At 37.9% G+C, this 16,448-nt stretch overlaps 1 protein-coding gene across 1 annotated transcript in view; it reads left to right on the top strand.

Annotated features, from left to right (window-relative positions):
* The window catches only part of LOC104528129 (semaphorin-5A), a gene marked incomplete at its 3' end in the record, with an annotated part of 155,936 nt that overhangs the window by 85,253 nt on the left and 54,235 nt on the right, over positions 1-16,448 (top strand). The window contains exons 5-7 of the mRNA XM_010172047.1: positions 183-281; positions 1,494-1,707; positions 13,755-14,040. Of these exons, the coding sequence (XP_010170349.1) occupies positions 183-281; positions 1,494-1,707; positions 13,755-14,040 (599 nt within the window). The remainder of the gene's footprint in view (positions 1-182; positions 282-1,493; positions 1,708-13,754; positions 14,041-16,448) is intronic.

Below are 16,448 nucleotides of genomic sequence, written 5' to 3'. Positions count from 1 at the left end.
CATGTGTTGTAGCTAGGAGATCTATGTGTATATATCATGATTGCTAACACATGAGGTACACTCAAGACTTGTTGCCCCTAAATTTTTATGTATGGACACATAACCATGGAAAGCAAATTGTAATTAATCTCCCCTATCCTTTGAAGTATCACTGAATATAGTCTTTCTTTTCTGTGTGGCAGGAGGAATGCCAGAACTACATTCGAGTGCTTCTTGTTGGAGGCAACCATCTCTTTACCTGTGGAACCAATGCATTCACTCCTATCTGCACCAATCGGACGGTATGAGTTAAATGCTTTGTCCCACCAGCTCAAGTCTCTGTTCTGAGCCAGCAGATTAAAAGGCAGAGCATGCTGTGGTTGAGTCCAGGCTATTTGCATATTGATGGATGAGCTGATGTGTAAAAGGCTGCTTTTTCTAGTGGCAGGCCAAAGAGAAGAGCTAACTGATGATCTCTTTTTGCAGTCTTTTCCTCAGCTATGGGAGAGAGCACAACTATGAGCAGCTCAGTTTGTCCCACATGCCAGTTTTCATGAGTCTTAGGTATTTGTAAGACTTCTGACACTCTGTCAGGTTTGGTTGGCATCAACTGGTTTAGTTATAAGATGTAGTTGGGTGGCTGCATAATGTGTATGTGTAGTTCTGGAGAAGATGAGGGTACCTGTATTAGTGACTTCTGACTGTCAAGAATGAGAAAACTTGGTTGAGAAGATCTGTCATTCTGTTTCTGAAAATAAAAAACAACAACCCTGGTTGTGATATATGTGTATCAGAGAAAAGAGAGTCCATTAAGGTTCAATAATAGTTGTAATAAAAATAAAAATGTCACTGTTTAGATTAAACTGGCTATTTATTTCAGGAGGGGACAGGTGTTTAAATACAAAGAATAGCTGTATCACCAAAGAACTTCTTCATTTGTTATATTTAAACCTGTTGTTCTTTTATTGTCAAATAACATATTAACATCACGCTGTGGTTTATGGCTGAAGGTATTAGGGCTACTTAATCAGAGAGATTGTTCTGATGAGCTAGAAAGCTCTTTTTTTGGTCTAATTTTTCATGTGAGATTGTTTCTTAGAACACACCAAAAAAACAAATAGATTTTTTTTTTTCATTGTCTGACCATTTGCTGCAGTGAGTACCCTAGCTGATTCTGGCAATCACATCTTTTTTTCTTTTTCTTTTTCATAATAACAATCCATGTAGAGAGAATTAATTTCTGAGTTGCTTATAATATAAAACATTTTAGGCATGGTGGCTAATAATTAACTTGTGTGTTTTACCTACTAAAGTGACAGAAATGAGATCAGACATTACAGTAAAAATTTCTATATGAGACAGTTTCTGATTGATGTAAAGGTCAGCTCATTACTCTTGTACAATACCAAAGCAGATAACTGGTGTTTATGATAGGATTTTGCTCAGATTAATGCAGTTTGACTGAAATGATAATTTTCAAGTTATTTTAATCCCTTGTTCTCACTCTTTTGCAGTTAAGTAACTTAACAGAAATACATGATCAAATCAGTGGCATGGCTCGTTGTCCTTACAGTCCTCAGCACAACTCCACTGCTCTCCTCACTTCCAGTGGGGAATTATATGCTGCTACAGCCATGGATTTTCCAGGAAGGGATCCTGCTATTTATCGCAGTTTGGGGGCCCTTCCTCCTCTCCGCACTGCCCAGTACAACTCCAAATGGCTGAATGGTGAGTGCTGATGTACCATGAGACTCATCTTTTTTTAACCCATGTTCTCCATATTCATGGTCTTGAAATTCCATTCTGAGAATCTGAATGTTTTTTGAGTATTATTTACCTCATACTAAAATTATTTTGCATAATACATTTTTTTTATTTTACTAGTATAAGTATTATGGCATTTAATTAATAGAGTTGAAATTTGTAGATGTTCGCTTATATAATATTTTACATCATGTTTGCAGGCATAGGGATGAGCTGTGTTGTATCTCTCAGGCGTGCTTACATGCAACAGCTGAGTCAGCCAAGAGCAGTAGCTTGCTTGAGCATTCTTTTGTTGGGTCTTTCAAAAACCTAAGACAGAAAATAAACAGTTTAGAATGGACTGAATTCTCTTGGCTTTCCCTGCAGGTCCCAGCCTTGACAAGCACAAAAAGTTGTGCTTTCAATCTTCTTAGATGGCAGACTGATGTTTTTTATACTTATTATAGCAAAAGGATCAGGACTAGTCTGCAAAACATATAATAAAAAAATGTTGTAGCAGTGACTCCTGTGTCATGGATGTTAATCATCTGATGAGGATGTCCAGCTGGGGGAAACTGTAAACAGGTATTCCTTGAGATGTAACAGGGACAGTTGCCATTTTATGTATTACAAAAAGAACCAGATTAGTCTAAAATGAAAATTATTATTTAATGTAAAATGTGAAATTATGTGTATTATAATTTGCCCATGCTTGTCTCATCAGAATGAAAACATATTTTCATAACTCATGCTATGTGACACAACAGTCATTATTCCCACAGTGCATTTCATGTTATGATGGGATTATTCTCATGTTTGAAATTAAGTACAAATGTAAATCCTTACAGCTTCAGAACATAAGGTCAGCTGCAAGTGACAGACTTTATTTTGAATATTTCAGTTCTCATAGAATCTGAATGCTGAATTTTCTGTATTTACTTGGTGTATTTTCCTTGTACAAAGAAGCCATCAGTGGTAGCTTGGAGAAATTTGTGACCTTCTCTGAAGGTTAGCCAATTTTAGAATATTAATTAACAAAACAAAACCAAACTGCATGGCACATAACAGAATTCTAGCACTGCAAAAGAAATGTAAGAGGGAAAATGAAGTCATATAGATAACACTGTTCAGGCACCTTTTGTCCACACAGCCATGGTATTGGAACTAATTGCTGTGTCACACCTGGGTTCTTCTGTCAAAGGGAAAAAATTCTTCACACTGAATTTTCAGTTTAGCAGGATGTGTTTTATGCCAAAGGGCACACTGCAGTTCGCCCCTAGATTCATCTAATTAATCAGATTCACTGTATTTACATTTTGTCTATTTAAAACTTCAGCTGCATCTATACATTCCCTGTTAGAGCTTATTCTTCTGCCTCAAAACTGTTTGGAGTTAGGTTGCTAGGAAAGCGTGACTTTTATCTGTGGAGAGGAAGAACAAGATGCGTTTTGTAATTGGAACCAGTTCAAGCAAATCCAATAAAAGGCTGGAAGCAGCTTGGTTACCTACGTGAAAGGGAGGAGAAATGTCTTCTGGGGTAGCTAAGAGTTGGAGATTCATCTGCTTGAGTTGGGAATTCATCTACTTTTATGTCAATTTGCCTGCTCGTATGTAACTCAGTGGCAAGAAACTGCATTAGTTTTTTGGTGCTTGGATGGAAGTGAAGATTTTGCTGCTTTCAGTGAGAAGGTAACGCAGATAATCCTGCAAGAAAAGTAAGGCATCAACTGGAATGGAAGCATCCTAGTCAATATCTGTTCAGCAGCAGTAGCTGACAGTTACTGTGATTCAGCCGTGTTTTAGGTGTGCATGGGAATGGTTCCAATTTAAAGTAAGTTTTTATTTTATATCCATGTTTCCCTCAGAGTTGCGATGTTTTTTCTCACTTAGATTTTCTACTTTGCAAATCGTGTTGGACCAATTCGAACCATCTCTGGGGGCGATGGCAGTACTCTAAAACACAGCCAATTATCTTTCTTTGTGTGTTACTGCTATGCAGTAGACATTGTTGATTTTAATGGCTAGCACACTTAGTGCATTCAGGGATTTTCAGTGCTGTCAGTCAGGCCAAAGGGACATGCCCATATGTTTAGACAGTCTGCTGTCAGTGTTCACTTGTGGTGAAGGACCTTGACATGGGAAACTCTGAATCTTCATCACAGAACAACCCTTGTTCCTAATCTTAACTGTCAGAAGGTCTGTAATCACAGGAACCATGACACACAGTGTGGGAGGAGAAAATGAAGCTGATGTGTCATGTGGCTGGGGTAAGATTCCATGTTACCGTGCTGTGATTTCAGCTTCTGGAACCACAGATATTACAAATAAGATAAATTTAAGTTGATGACCTAAGCTTCCCTATTCATTCTGGTTCAGCCAGAGTCCTGTATTTATTACCATGTTCTGCCTTCTACTGGGGGCTTGATAGGTCTGGAAGCAATCTACATCAGCTGAATAGGTAAGTTAACAGTTATTTTCAGCATATATTACTAAGCATCATTCTGATCATGTACTTAACCTTAGTAGAGTATGGAGAAGTCAGTGAACTTTCATTTCTGAAATGAACTACCATTTTCTTGATGTACTCAACACTCAGTTATCTGGGGTGATGAAGAGTTGGGATGGCTTGGTTAAAAATATAGATGATTCAGTATATGTGTAAAAGTAAGCTACAAGAATATACTGTGAGAGTTTAACTGAAAGGAAAAAGGAAAGTCCAATGACCCCCTGGTATGTGAAGCACAAAGATCATCAGCAAGCACTAATCCAAAAATGTAGATGGACAACACAGCAACACTGCTAACACAGAAATTCTGTTGTTGCCTTGAGCTGGTTATTGTGGAGCCATCTTAGAGGATCTCTGAATATGATGTTTGTTTACTCACTAGACAACCTGCTGACAATATTTGAGACTTGACTCCCTGAATTTTGTCTGCTTGGCAGTTTTTAATGACAGACAGAACAGTTGGCCCCATGTTACAGATATCTGCCCACGTCCTGAAAGTTTTTCCTATTTTGGAAATTTTAGAGTGTAAACAGTCATGTCTTCTTCAGTGATGGAGGAAAGAAGCACCTTGGAGGCAGTTTGTGAACTTGCTTTCTTTTAACATTAAGAGTAATGATCTATTCAGCTCTTGATTAACTCTGTATAAGATTGCCAGTTACAGTTTTTTTTACCTCAGAACTTCCCTCCTTTCTACCAAAAGAAATTAATGCTTTGCTTATGGAGGCTATTTCCTTCTTCCTGGTGCTCCCATAGACAACATTAAATGCAGCTGGCCCAAATGCAGTGAGCAGATTTTTGACCACAGTCATCACCATGCAGACATTCTGCTCATCCCCATGAGGAGATGCCGTTGAAGGACCAGACTACCTTCGTGGTGCAACCTGAGTATTCACCATAGTTCAACAGTTCTACAGGCTGGGTTGCTCACAAAGAATTAATCAGCTGATAGTGAAGACACAGACCTTGTGTTATTCTCACCTTTCTTGCTAAACCTGTCAGTACTCTGTAACTGTCACTATTGTCAATCAAGAGGAATGTGATCACCCAGACAAGTTAACAACTGCTGCAAACCAGTGCTCTTCCCATCCAACAGCCCAGCTGGCTGCAGGATAGTAAACCTGAAAACATGAAGCAGAATCCACCCCTCCCTCTGATGATGTCATGTTTTGGCCTTCTCTTTTCTCATGTACAGAAAAAAGTAATGCTTGAAGTTAGAAAGTGAATATATATATATATATATTTATATATATGCACAAATGACAAAGGTAGAAAAGCTGCTTACCAGTAGTTTATTCTTTAAGGCGTGTTGTTCTGCTGCCTACCCTCCTTTCTCTTTCTTGCTGATTCTGTGTTCAAGTACTTCTGTACTTGAGAGAAACAGTTTGAGGCAATACAGCACACATTGAGGATTATGTCTAAAGTGGACAGCTCTTCCATTAATTTCCTCTCCTGACTAAAGCAATCAGCAAGACCTTGAGCTTCACCAAACTGCTCAGGTCAGTAAAGGGCAGCATGTTACCAGAATATTTTTAAATTACCTTTGTATTATTTTATATAAAGAATAGTCTGCCTTAGCAGTCTGCTTTGGACATTATTAAATGATAGCAATAAATAAAGTCTTTTATTAAGAAAAAAAAAAAAAACAACAACAAACCACCTTGATTTACAGCTGGCATGCTGTTTATTTGAGTCTCTTTAAGCTCTCAGCGCAGCACAGAGTTTAAATCATATCCAGAGTTGAGTGTTATAATGTGCTTCTAATTAGACTTTGCTTTAGAGTTGATCTGCAAAGTGCAGCAGGGGCAGGATTCATTATCGTTTGCTCTAGAGGATAGAGGTAAATGGAATAGTTGTATTTGTAGTCCATAAACTGCAGTGGGTCCAGGTTGTTGAGGAAAAGGCTCCACTGCTTAGACTTATAAACTTTTTCAGCAGTCCAACGTTTCTGCCAAGTCCATCTCTAAACCATGTCCCTGAGCACCACATCTACACATCTTATAACTGACTTCAGGGGTGGTAACTCAACCACTTCCCTGGGCAGCCTGTTCCAATGCTTGACAACCCTTTGGGTGAAGGAATTTTTCCTAATACCCAATCTAACTTTTGCTGGCACACCTTGAGACTGTTTTTTCTTGTCCCATTGTTTGCTAGTTGGGAGGAGAGATCGACACCCACCTCACTGCACCCCCCTTTCAGTTAGTTGTAGAGAGTGATAAGGTCTCCCCTCAGCCTCCTTTTCTCCAGGCTGAACAACCCCACTTCCCTCAGCTGCTCCTCATAGGACTTGTTCTCTAGACCCTTCAGCAGCTTCACTGCCCTTCTTTGCACACGCTCCAGCACCTCCATCTCCTTGTAGTGAGGGACCCAAAACTGAACACACCAGGTGTGGCCTCACCAGTGCTGAGTACAGGAGGACAGTGACTTCCCTAGTCCTGCTAACTGCACTATTTCTGATACAGGCCAGGATGCTGTTGGCCACCTGTGCACACTACTCACTTGTATTCAGCTGGCTATTGACAAACACCCCCAGGTCCTTTTCCGCTGGGCAACTTTCCAGCCGCGAGGCTGCTGTGACTCAAGTGCAGGACCCAGATGGTAGAGACATACAGCATTTCCTATGAAGGTGTGATTTTTTTTCTTCTTACCTGCTGGAGGTAAAACAGCAATTTATGAAAAGACTAGGAGGCTGCTGAGGACAGAGCCTGTTCTTTTGTCTCTCATCTATCCCACTCATGTCAGGTGCCAATTGGAGAGGCTGAACGAGGAAAGAAGAAAAGCACCCCTGCAAGCAGATGATCTGTGCCCAGCTGCATAGAGGTGTGACAGGAGCATCAGCCTCATTAATGCGGCAGAAAACTATAATGCACAGTAAGCTAGAGAGAATGAAAGAGGTTAGAACTGAAATACGTCTCAGCCAGGGGAAGGTAGAAAAAGGGGTGAATTTTGAGTAACATGAACACACAAAACAGCATTCACCAAATAAAAGAGGAGGACAGAAGTACTGGAGGCAGAGATAGAATTTCAATAATAGACATAACAAGCCTTAAGGTGAAAGGGAAGGGGGATAATTATGAAAGTGAACTATAGTTTCCTTTCTGTTATGGAAAAAAAAAAAAAAAGAAAAATGAGAAAGAAAAGAGGATCACGTCTGCAGGGAAAGCCCTTTTATAGCCCTTCCTGCAAAACTAGGTCAGAGGAAAAAAAAAAAAAAGGGCAGTTCAAATATTTGGAGAGAAATGGTTAAGCCATCATAGTTGTGTTTTCTTTCCATACCATACCTGCTGATTGGCAAAAATCTGCTTAAAGTAAGTTAGCTTTATTTGCTCTTGTGTATGCGGAATTCTGGATTCAGAGTTTTAAGTAACCAGCCAAACTTCTGCATCATTTGGTAGATTCCTGTGGCCCAAACATCTAGAGGTTCTGAGTGAATTAAGGTCCTTGTCCCTCTCCCAATATACTGCTATGCAGGGTGTCTGTCGGTGAGTATAGGTGATGCAAAATCCACTGAACTCCAGATGGGACTTTCAAAGACTCGAGTAGGTGTGAGATCAGAGTAGCGAATGGTTTCTGTCACTAAGTTTGTCACTGGCAAAACTGCATCAGTAAAATGATATAATAAATTGCAAAATATTATGCCGTGTAAGAACACTTTACCTTAAAAATGAAGGAGATTTATTTGAAATAAACAACAAGCAATAAACCAAGGAATTTTGTAGTATCATATTTGAAAACCGTTTTTCAGGAAAGAAATAATTGCATTTCAGAATTTATTAGAGTACATCAGTAAAATGTAATATCTAAAGAGTGCATCCACTTTTATGATTAATCTGGATTGTATTATAAAATCTATCAGCAATATAAGAGAAGATTGGAAAAAATGTCTGGCATGCACAGTTTTTGTGTATTTTGCAGTTCTTTTTCTTTCATACCCATAAAATCTTCTATTTAGCAAAAGGAAAAGAATGTAAAAGAAATCATGGAGAGCTGAGGCACTGCAGAAGAAACAGTAGTCAAAATAGACTGGTAGCCAGGTATATTATGACAGACTAGCATTTTAAGCATGCATCCTAGATAATTATGAAGTACAGAAGAAAAAATAGCTATTAACAAACAATGATTTCTGCCAGTTTTATACTAGGACTTAATATTTTACAGTTCAGCTCCTGAGGATGGATATAACTGTGATGACTACAAGTTATATATTACTTTTAAGATGTTTAACACTGTAGGAAAATTTTACTCGATAATTAAGATTTGACCTTAAACATTCATGAGCACTGATGCCTTGATCAGACTAATGCAAGATCTGTACTGTTTTCCAGCAGCTGCAGTGGGCTACACTAAATGAATATATGGGGATGGCAAAATACAAACAGGAAATGGATTTCATTAATTGTGTCAGTAAGGTGAAAGAGAAAAATAGACTGGCACATTTGGAGCTTAAATTCTTTCAATTATTTTAAGCTTCCCTTTTGGAGAGCATTTCATGCTGGAGGTTGAACCTTATTAAAAAAAAGCCTCAAAGGTATCTTCCTAGAATTTAATTAGGTCAGTATCTAGGCTGCTCAGATTTTGTATATATTATATATGCCTATATCTATGTATATGTCTTATTTTGTGTATATATATAATCTAATCTGTGTCTACATCTGACAAACTTCTATTTTTAGCTGTCTTTTCACATTTTTGGGGATAATTTAATTTTTGACTGGGTCTTTGAAGGCATTGCACTTGAGATGTGAGTGGTCATTTCTTATAGGGACAGTCAGTGGAAATCACAGCTCTTTCTTGCTCCGAGTAGGCTTTGGACCTTATAATCCTTAAGGTTAATTGCTGTTAACTCTAAACAGAAAGACACACAGTTCCCTGTCATTTGGTTCACTCAAAAGAGTAGCATCCACTAACTAGGTAAATGAAGTCATATTAGTCTACTTCAAAGGATGTGGAGTTTTAAAGAGCAAAGAACACATGCCAGCTTTCTTGCTCCAAAGCTCAGGAAGTGAGAAGAGGTCAGGATAGCCTCAGATGCTTTCACAGAGCTCTCTCAGGCACCTGTTACCCATTGCTCTTCCCAGAGAAAGTTTCTTTAAAGTTCCTCTCATCCTTTTACCCACTCAGATTACATCTATACCACTGAATAAAAGAGGTCCAGGAAGTAAGCTTACGCACATCATCCGTGGTCATCCATATTGCTTAATTGTTGGCTTGCTCCCCAGCCTTGTTTTGAATGACTCCAATTGCTGCTTTTCCAGCGAAAACCTGAGTATGACTCAGGGAGAATCACAGAATGTTGGGGATTGGAAGGGACCTCAAAAGATCATCTAGTCGAATCCCCCTGCCAAAGCAGAAGTTTACTTTATACACCATTAGCAAGAGGCAGTAGAGGTGGAGCTGCACCATTTGGCTCCTTCTGCCCTCCAGAGTGCCCCATCCCATTCCCAGTAAACTTTGCACTCCTGAATCCCTTGGTCTGTCCTGATGCCACCTCCCAGGACATGCAGTGTACTGTTGCTTTCACACTACAAGAATGCCGTTCTCTGGGCTGCAGCATCAGCATGTGCTGTGTGGCAGAGCTGCAGCCAGTCCCTGCAGGAGCAGTCAGCACTGTCAGTCAACCTTAACATGCGGCTGAGTATGAACTTGGTCTGTTTGGTCTCCAAGTTCACTGGGCAGGTGGAAAGGGAGAATTATCTAGAGGGAAGCATTATCTCTTCCTAATAAGTGCCTTCTTATTAAGAACAGAGACTGTGCTCCCCAGAAAATGTAGGTTTGTCTCCAACCTTTAGAAAAACAATTAGATTATTTCAGATTTAAGCACTATCTTGACTTCATATGGTTCAGTCATCTTTTTTGCAATAACTTAGAAGAGTCTGTGAGGAAATGTCCTTGCAGGGCAGTCATGCTGCTTTATGAAGGAAGCTGTAGAGATTCCTAGGCTTTGTGCTGAGTAAGCGAAGTTCAGAAATAGCACACTACAGTGTGGTTGCCCAGAGGCAGCAATAACTAATCCCCTAGTTCTTTCAGTGCATGGGCTTGTATATCTATGTAGCACTGCTCCATGTTGTACGCTGGAGATGTTTGTCATGTCACATTGACAAACTCGTTTTCTTGCTTTCCTGATTCCATTGCTTCCATTTAATTTGGGAAAGTTTAGTCAGCCTGACACCTGCATAAATTGAATATCTAAAAACCTACAATACTCGTGACATTATTACAGGTTGACGTTCTCATATTGTTCCATACTAGCTGTATCCTGTCACATACCAGAATCCTTGGACTTGTGGTGATCTAGTAATTCACAAATGAGGTGTGTTTACCATTCCAGAACTATTTGCAAATTCGGCAGGAAACAAGAGAGTCACTTCATTTGATGCATTAAAAACTTTTATGGGAAGGCCTCCATGTCAACAAATAGCAGTTCACAGCACAATATTTTGAAACATATGAAATATTTTTTTCCTAGGTGGGAACCTCCTTTTTCCTTTGAAACTGTGAAGTGATTCAGTTCACTTTTCCCAAAGAGAAAAAGAAATAAATAAAATCTGCCATGATAATCCTCCTATATCAACAGAATTCTCTGAGGTAGCTCTAAAGTTATTACATTTCATGCAAATGAAAACAGTTTTCACAAGTTTCAACAGCAGGTCATGTTTTCATCAGTTCATAATCAGTGAAGTATATGCATAGGTGTTTGCAGATGTATATATTGTTTCTCAGTTTTGAATCCATGAAATATGAGTACTAGTTTTTATTTATACATGTATTATGATTATCAGTGCAACTTTAAAATATTGTTTCTTAAAAGATTGATATGGATTTTTCAAGAACTCTAAAACCATCCTGAATTAATTTAATATGATTTTTATTCTTACAGTTTGTGAAGATTTTATTTGTAATTCATTATTCTTCACACTTTGAGTGCTTCCAGTAGTGTTTTTGGCTCTGGAGTGAGATCCTATTGTGCCAATGTAGAGACCTTTTTATATCTTTTTTTATCTCACCTCCAGCGAGAGGAAGCATCATCAGGCCTCATTGCAAGACAGGGCCTTTGTATTTAATGGTTTGTGCAGGATGTTTTTGTGGGTGGATCAAATTGAAGTTGAGTATTTGCACAATAAGTAGAATATTTTTATATCAGTCAAGATATTTTTGAGATAATTTCAAAGAGCAAGTAGGTTTATAACTGATAAAAAGTCAAACACATATTTGGAATATTTTACTTTTTCATGCTATTTCAGGTGGATCATTTTTCTTAATGTCTACCTTTAGTGGATATTGCTTTAAGTAAGACCTAACCTTAGTGTGGTGGATAAGTAGCTCAAGTTACACTCAGACTAGTGAATGCTTTTTCTTTCCTTCACAGACAGTAGTTCCTTTCATGAATGTAAGAACACTGTGAAAGGATATTTCGTAGAGTGAGGGAAGAAAGTATGTTACAGATTAAGAGAAATAATGACTAGGTGTGGTATGAATATAAATTGAAGTTGGATAATGAGGGACAGTGGGTCCTTTTTTTTTTTTTAACTAGCCTGGTATTTCTAAAAAGATTTTGCATCTAGTATGGTTTAGTTAAATAAACACAAGTTTGTTCCATAAAACTGAAAACATTCATGTGTATTGAGAATGAGTGAAACATAATTGGGCTTTATAATAAGAAAAAAACCTTGCATGCAAATATACCTGGATATATGTTTAATATTTGATGCCTGACAAATTTTTTTACCTTTGTAGAATGTGATAGTATACAATTTTGTGATTTTTAGCCACATATTTTTTTGTCATCTTAGCATTAATACCTGTAATTAAATCTTCTATATCATTCTACCCTGTTATGTATTCAGCAAAGATATACATTTTTAGAGGAAAAAAAAGATTAACATAGTTAAGAAGGAAGCATTTTTTTCAGTCTTCTCCAATCTCAGTGTTTAGTATGTAAATGTGCAACAGTATTACATATTATATTTAAAGAATGAGAGGTCATGAGTAACTAAGAATTATTTCTACAAATCTGTAAACTCTAATAATGAAGTTTAAAGGTTTTTGAAGCCTTTGAAGCAAAATCTGTATTGCAATTGAAGTTTTACACACATGTGGAATGAAGATATGAAGTTCTAATAGGGAAAGCATTACTAATAGTTTAGCTCTTTGTATATTGTCAGTCCAAATTTACCTTTATTGCTATCAAAAGGCCTGTCAAACTACTTTATTTTGCTTTTTTTTTTTTTTTAATAGTTTAGCTCTTTGTATATTGTCAGTCCAGATTTACCTTTATTGCTATCGAAAGACCTGTCAAACTACTTTATTTTGCTTATTTTTTCAAGGTCACAAATGCACTGGTGCTATGTAATTTATGAGAGCTCAGGATACCAACAAGTTTTCTTCAGAAGTGTTTGGTTGCTGTCTTCCAGCGAAACACCTGTGCAGACCTGAGTGTGAGGGAAAATGTGGTTTGTTGCAGACTAATCTCAAGGAAGTGCTTAATACGATAATGAGTGAAAGTTACAGGGAGGAATGAGAGAGCTACCATTTCTGCTCAGTGTCAAATATCCTAGGATGCTGGTGTGACCATTGCTGACAAAAAACCTGCCCTGGAGACCCTCAGCACAGTAGATAGAGAGGGAAGCAGCACAAGAGACCATAAGAGCAGGGAGCTGGGCCATCTTCAGAGAAAAGTTGTCTGACAGAGTTTGGACTGCTGTGTGCACATGCCAGCTTGCTTGCATTCCTAGTTCCCCTCAAAAGTTTTGACAGATTTGAGATGTTCCTGAAAATCCTTAGATTCAATTACAGCAGCTTTTTTCAGTACAATGTTCATCTGTTAAATTTCCTTAGAGTGTTCAAAAGTTTTGACAGATTTGAGATGTTCCTGCAAAATCCTTAGATTCAATTACAGAAGCTTTTTTTCAGTACAATGTTCATCTGTTAAATTGCCTTAGAGTGCTTCCTCACAATAGATGTTTTAAAAATAGTTTTGTTTGTTTCTTTGTTTTTCCACTTTAGAATAAAATTTGGGAATGAAAACAAAAATTTTGCTTGTTTCTTAGAAGTTATCTTACCATCAAGTACTCTTGTATAGAGTTCTCTCTCTTTTCATTACAGCCTCTGAGCACGTTCTTTGTCACACTTGGTTACCATCTGTTATTCTGCTAATCTGGAGAAATGGCATGGTGGCAAAACAGAAACAGAGTTAACACAACAGATAAAGCAATTGCATTGTAAGAGTACTCTATGCCGATATGTGGAGAAGAAAAACTCAGTGATGCTTTTGACAATAGAATACAGTGAACAGTCTAGGGCTGCTTAGCACAATCAGATGCAGTAGATACCCAGGGCAGAGTCTTTCTAGCCATGTTCATGTAGCTCATAATCCTGGCTGGACATGAGCTGGCCTGCTCAGATGGCATGGGGCCAGTATAATAAAAGATGTGTTTTTCTAGATCCAATGCATAAAGATAAATCCAATTTCCATATTAATATAAGTGCATTTATCACAAGAAGGCAATAAATAATCTTCTGTTATTTGCAGAGCCAAATTTTGTGTCATCTTATGACATTGGGAACTTTACCTACTTCTTCTTCCGGGAGAATGCAGTGGAACATGACTGTGGGAAAACTGTCTTCTCTCGTGCTGCTCGGGTATGCAAAAATGATATTGGTGGCAAGTTTGTGTTGGAGGACACCTGGACTACCTTCATGAAAGCTCGACTGAACTGCTCTCGTCCTGGAGAAATTCCATTTTACTATAATGAACTACAGAGCACTTTCTTCCTGCCAGAATTGGAATTGATCTATGGGATTTTTACCACTAATGTGTAAGTAAATTCCATTATATATTTTATTTTCTTTCCATTTATGACAGTAAAATCTAAAGCTTTTGAGCTGCTTTCTTCTGCATGTGTAAGTAAACATCATAAATTCAAACTACTGTTTTGCTCAATCCATTGGCCTCTTGTGAACAAGGGTTAGTCCCAAATGCCTCCCACATGAATTGTTGAAGGCATATGAAAGAGGGAAAAATTCGTAATATTTCCTTACAGCAGGGAGTCAGTTGTGTTTAAGACTATTCAATCACTTTTAAAATACATTCTTATAAAGACTTTTTTATTATTATTTTGCACACTACTTTAATACATAAATATATAATGTATTTATGAAATAAATATTTTATAATTGTAATGTGACATGATCATGAGTTTGACATGATGTAATTTGACCATGTCAGGAAGAGTTCACCTTACTCAAAAGATCACAAGAGGTGCTCTTATGTATTTTAACTTAGTCCTAACATACACTCATGTGAGTTTGAGGATCAAACCAAGAATTTAATGTAATTTAAATTGAACCTGTTATACGAACAAGGTAAAATTAAAAAATGTACAGTTTGGTCTTAAAAATTGTTAAATATTAAAACGTTGGATGGATATAAAAGCTCCCTAGACTCTAAGCTTGATAACAAGAGTTCCTTAACTCTTAGGGAGAACGAGATACTCGTATCAGAAATGTCCTTTGTTACTTTAAACATGATAACTGGAGTTCATTTGTTGCTTGGTGAGAGCAGTGTATGTGTTATGACTGTGCAGCCTGGTGTTCAGACCACTGGATTAGAGTTTCAGATTTTGGTTTCTGATTCTCTTACCTTGCAGCGTCTTGCTGTTTAAGTCAGTTTTGCCTAGAATTTTAAAAGGTGCTTGGGCACCTAAAATGTAGATCAGTGGCCCTTACTACTGATGTAAGCACCTGGATACCTACCTTCTATAAATATCCATTAACCAGGTGGAAACAGTCACAAATCAACAATAAATAGTGATCCCTAAGTATTTTATACAGTGAACATGAATCTGAGCTTAAGCTAGTTTTCATGCTTTTGGTACAGTCTTTTATTAATGCATCTAGGCATCTTCCAGACTCAGGCTCACCCCTGGGCCAGCAGCTCAGCCTGTGAGCATGACCAGCGAGGGGGATTCCTGACTTGTGGCATCAGATGATGAGCTTAACCCCATTCCTACAATGGAGTAATGTAGTGAATCTAAATTCTGCTTTTTAAAAGAGAATAGTAGAGACTTTAGGACTGCTGCGGATAAGAAAATTTGATGCTACTTTCATCAGTATTTTTAATTTCATTGGTTTTGGTCTCTTTTACTAGTTAGTTCGAATCTTAGAAGACAGGCATTTCTCAAGTGGCATGCTCATACAATGTTCAACATGATCTTTCATGAGAAGTCAAAATATCTTTGACATGCTTCTGCTGTGGAAAGCCTGATCAGAGCAATTCTGCTCCAGAAAATCCACAGGGCTTTGGCCATGGAAGGGGAATGATGCTTTTTTCTCAGAAGGACTGTCCTGACAATCTGGGGAATGATGGAAATTCCTGTGCTACAAATTCCACAGTTTCTAAGGTTGAGTAAGGGTATCAGGGCTGCCATCAGCACACCCTGGCTCTTCTGGAAATGGACTTGCTAATGTAAGACTGCCTTTGCCACATGAAAGTAGACAATATTTAAAAACTTGCTGCTACTTCCTTCTTCCCCAATGGCTCAGCATTCTGCCTTGTCCAACAGAGATGGACTATTGAAAAAGGAATTAATTATAACTGTTTGGGGATGATTTTTTTTTTTTTTTTTGATAGCTCCATTTAAATTATATTAGTTTCTGCCATCAAATATTGTAATTACATTTTTGGACATTGTTGAAATGTTGTAAAGTTAGGATTGCTTCCCGATGCTGAATATCTGTTCACAGGTATCTGCACAAGCTATATGATCCACCTTTCAGCCCTTCAACCTGATGGTGGAGAAGCACCAGGGTCTCCCATGAAGGGGAGCAACATATTCCTTTCTGTTGGTGTAACAGCATCAGATGTTACTGAAACATATTCAGCATTCTACAGTCTCAGCATCTTCAGAATTTGGATGGCTTTATTGTACCCTAATGCTTTTTTTTAATATACTATAAAGATACAGGAGAAAAAAAAAAAAAAAGAAAAAGAAAAAATGCAGCTTGGATCAGTTGTCAGGAGTTGTTACCTGCAATGGAAATTTGTACAACTGCCACCTTCGTTATCTATCCTTTTATCTCAAATTGTGGAAAAGAACAATGCAGTTTTCCATATTATGAGCTCTCATAGTCACCATGTATATCACATTTCCAAGACAAGAACGGGAAATTTTGTGTTTTGCTTGGCTGCTGTTTGTTTCTGTTTATTCCTCTAACAGGATATCTT

Source organism: Antrostomus carolinensis, unplaced genomic scaffold (genome assembly GCF_000700745.2).
Source record: "Antrostomus carolinensis isolate BGI_N321 unplaced genomic scaffold, ASM70074v2 scaffold5537, whole genome shotgun sequence".
NCBI lineage: Eukaryota > Metazoa > Chordata > Aves > Caprimulgiformes > Caprimulgidae > Antrostomus > Antrostomus carolinensis.
Note: the sequence above shows the minus strand (reverse complement) of the source record. Positions and strands in the feature narration are given on the sequence as shown.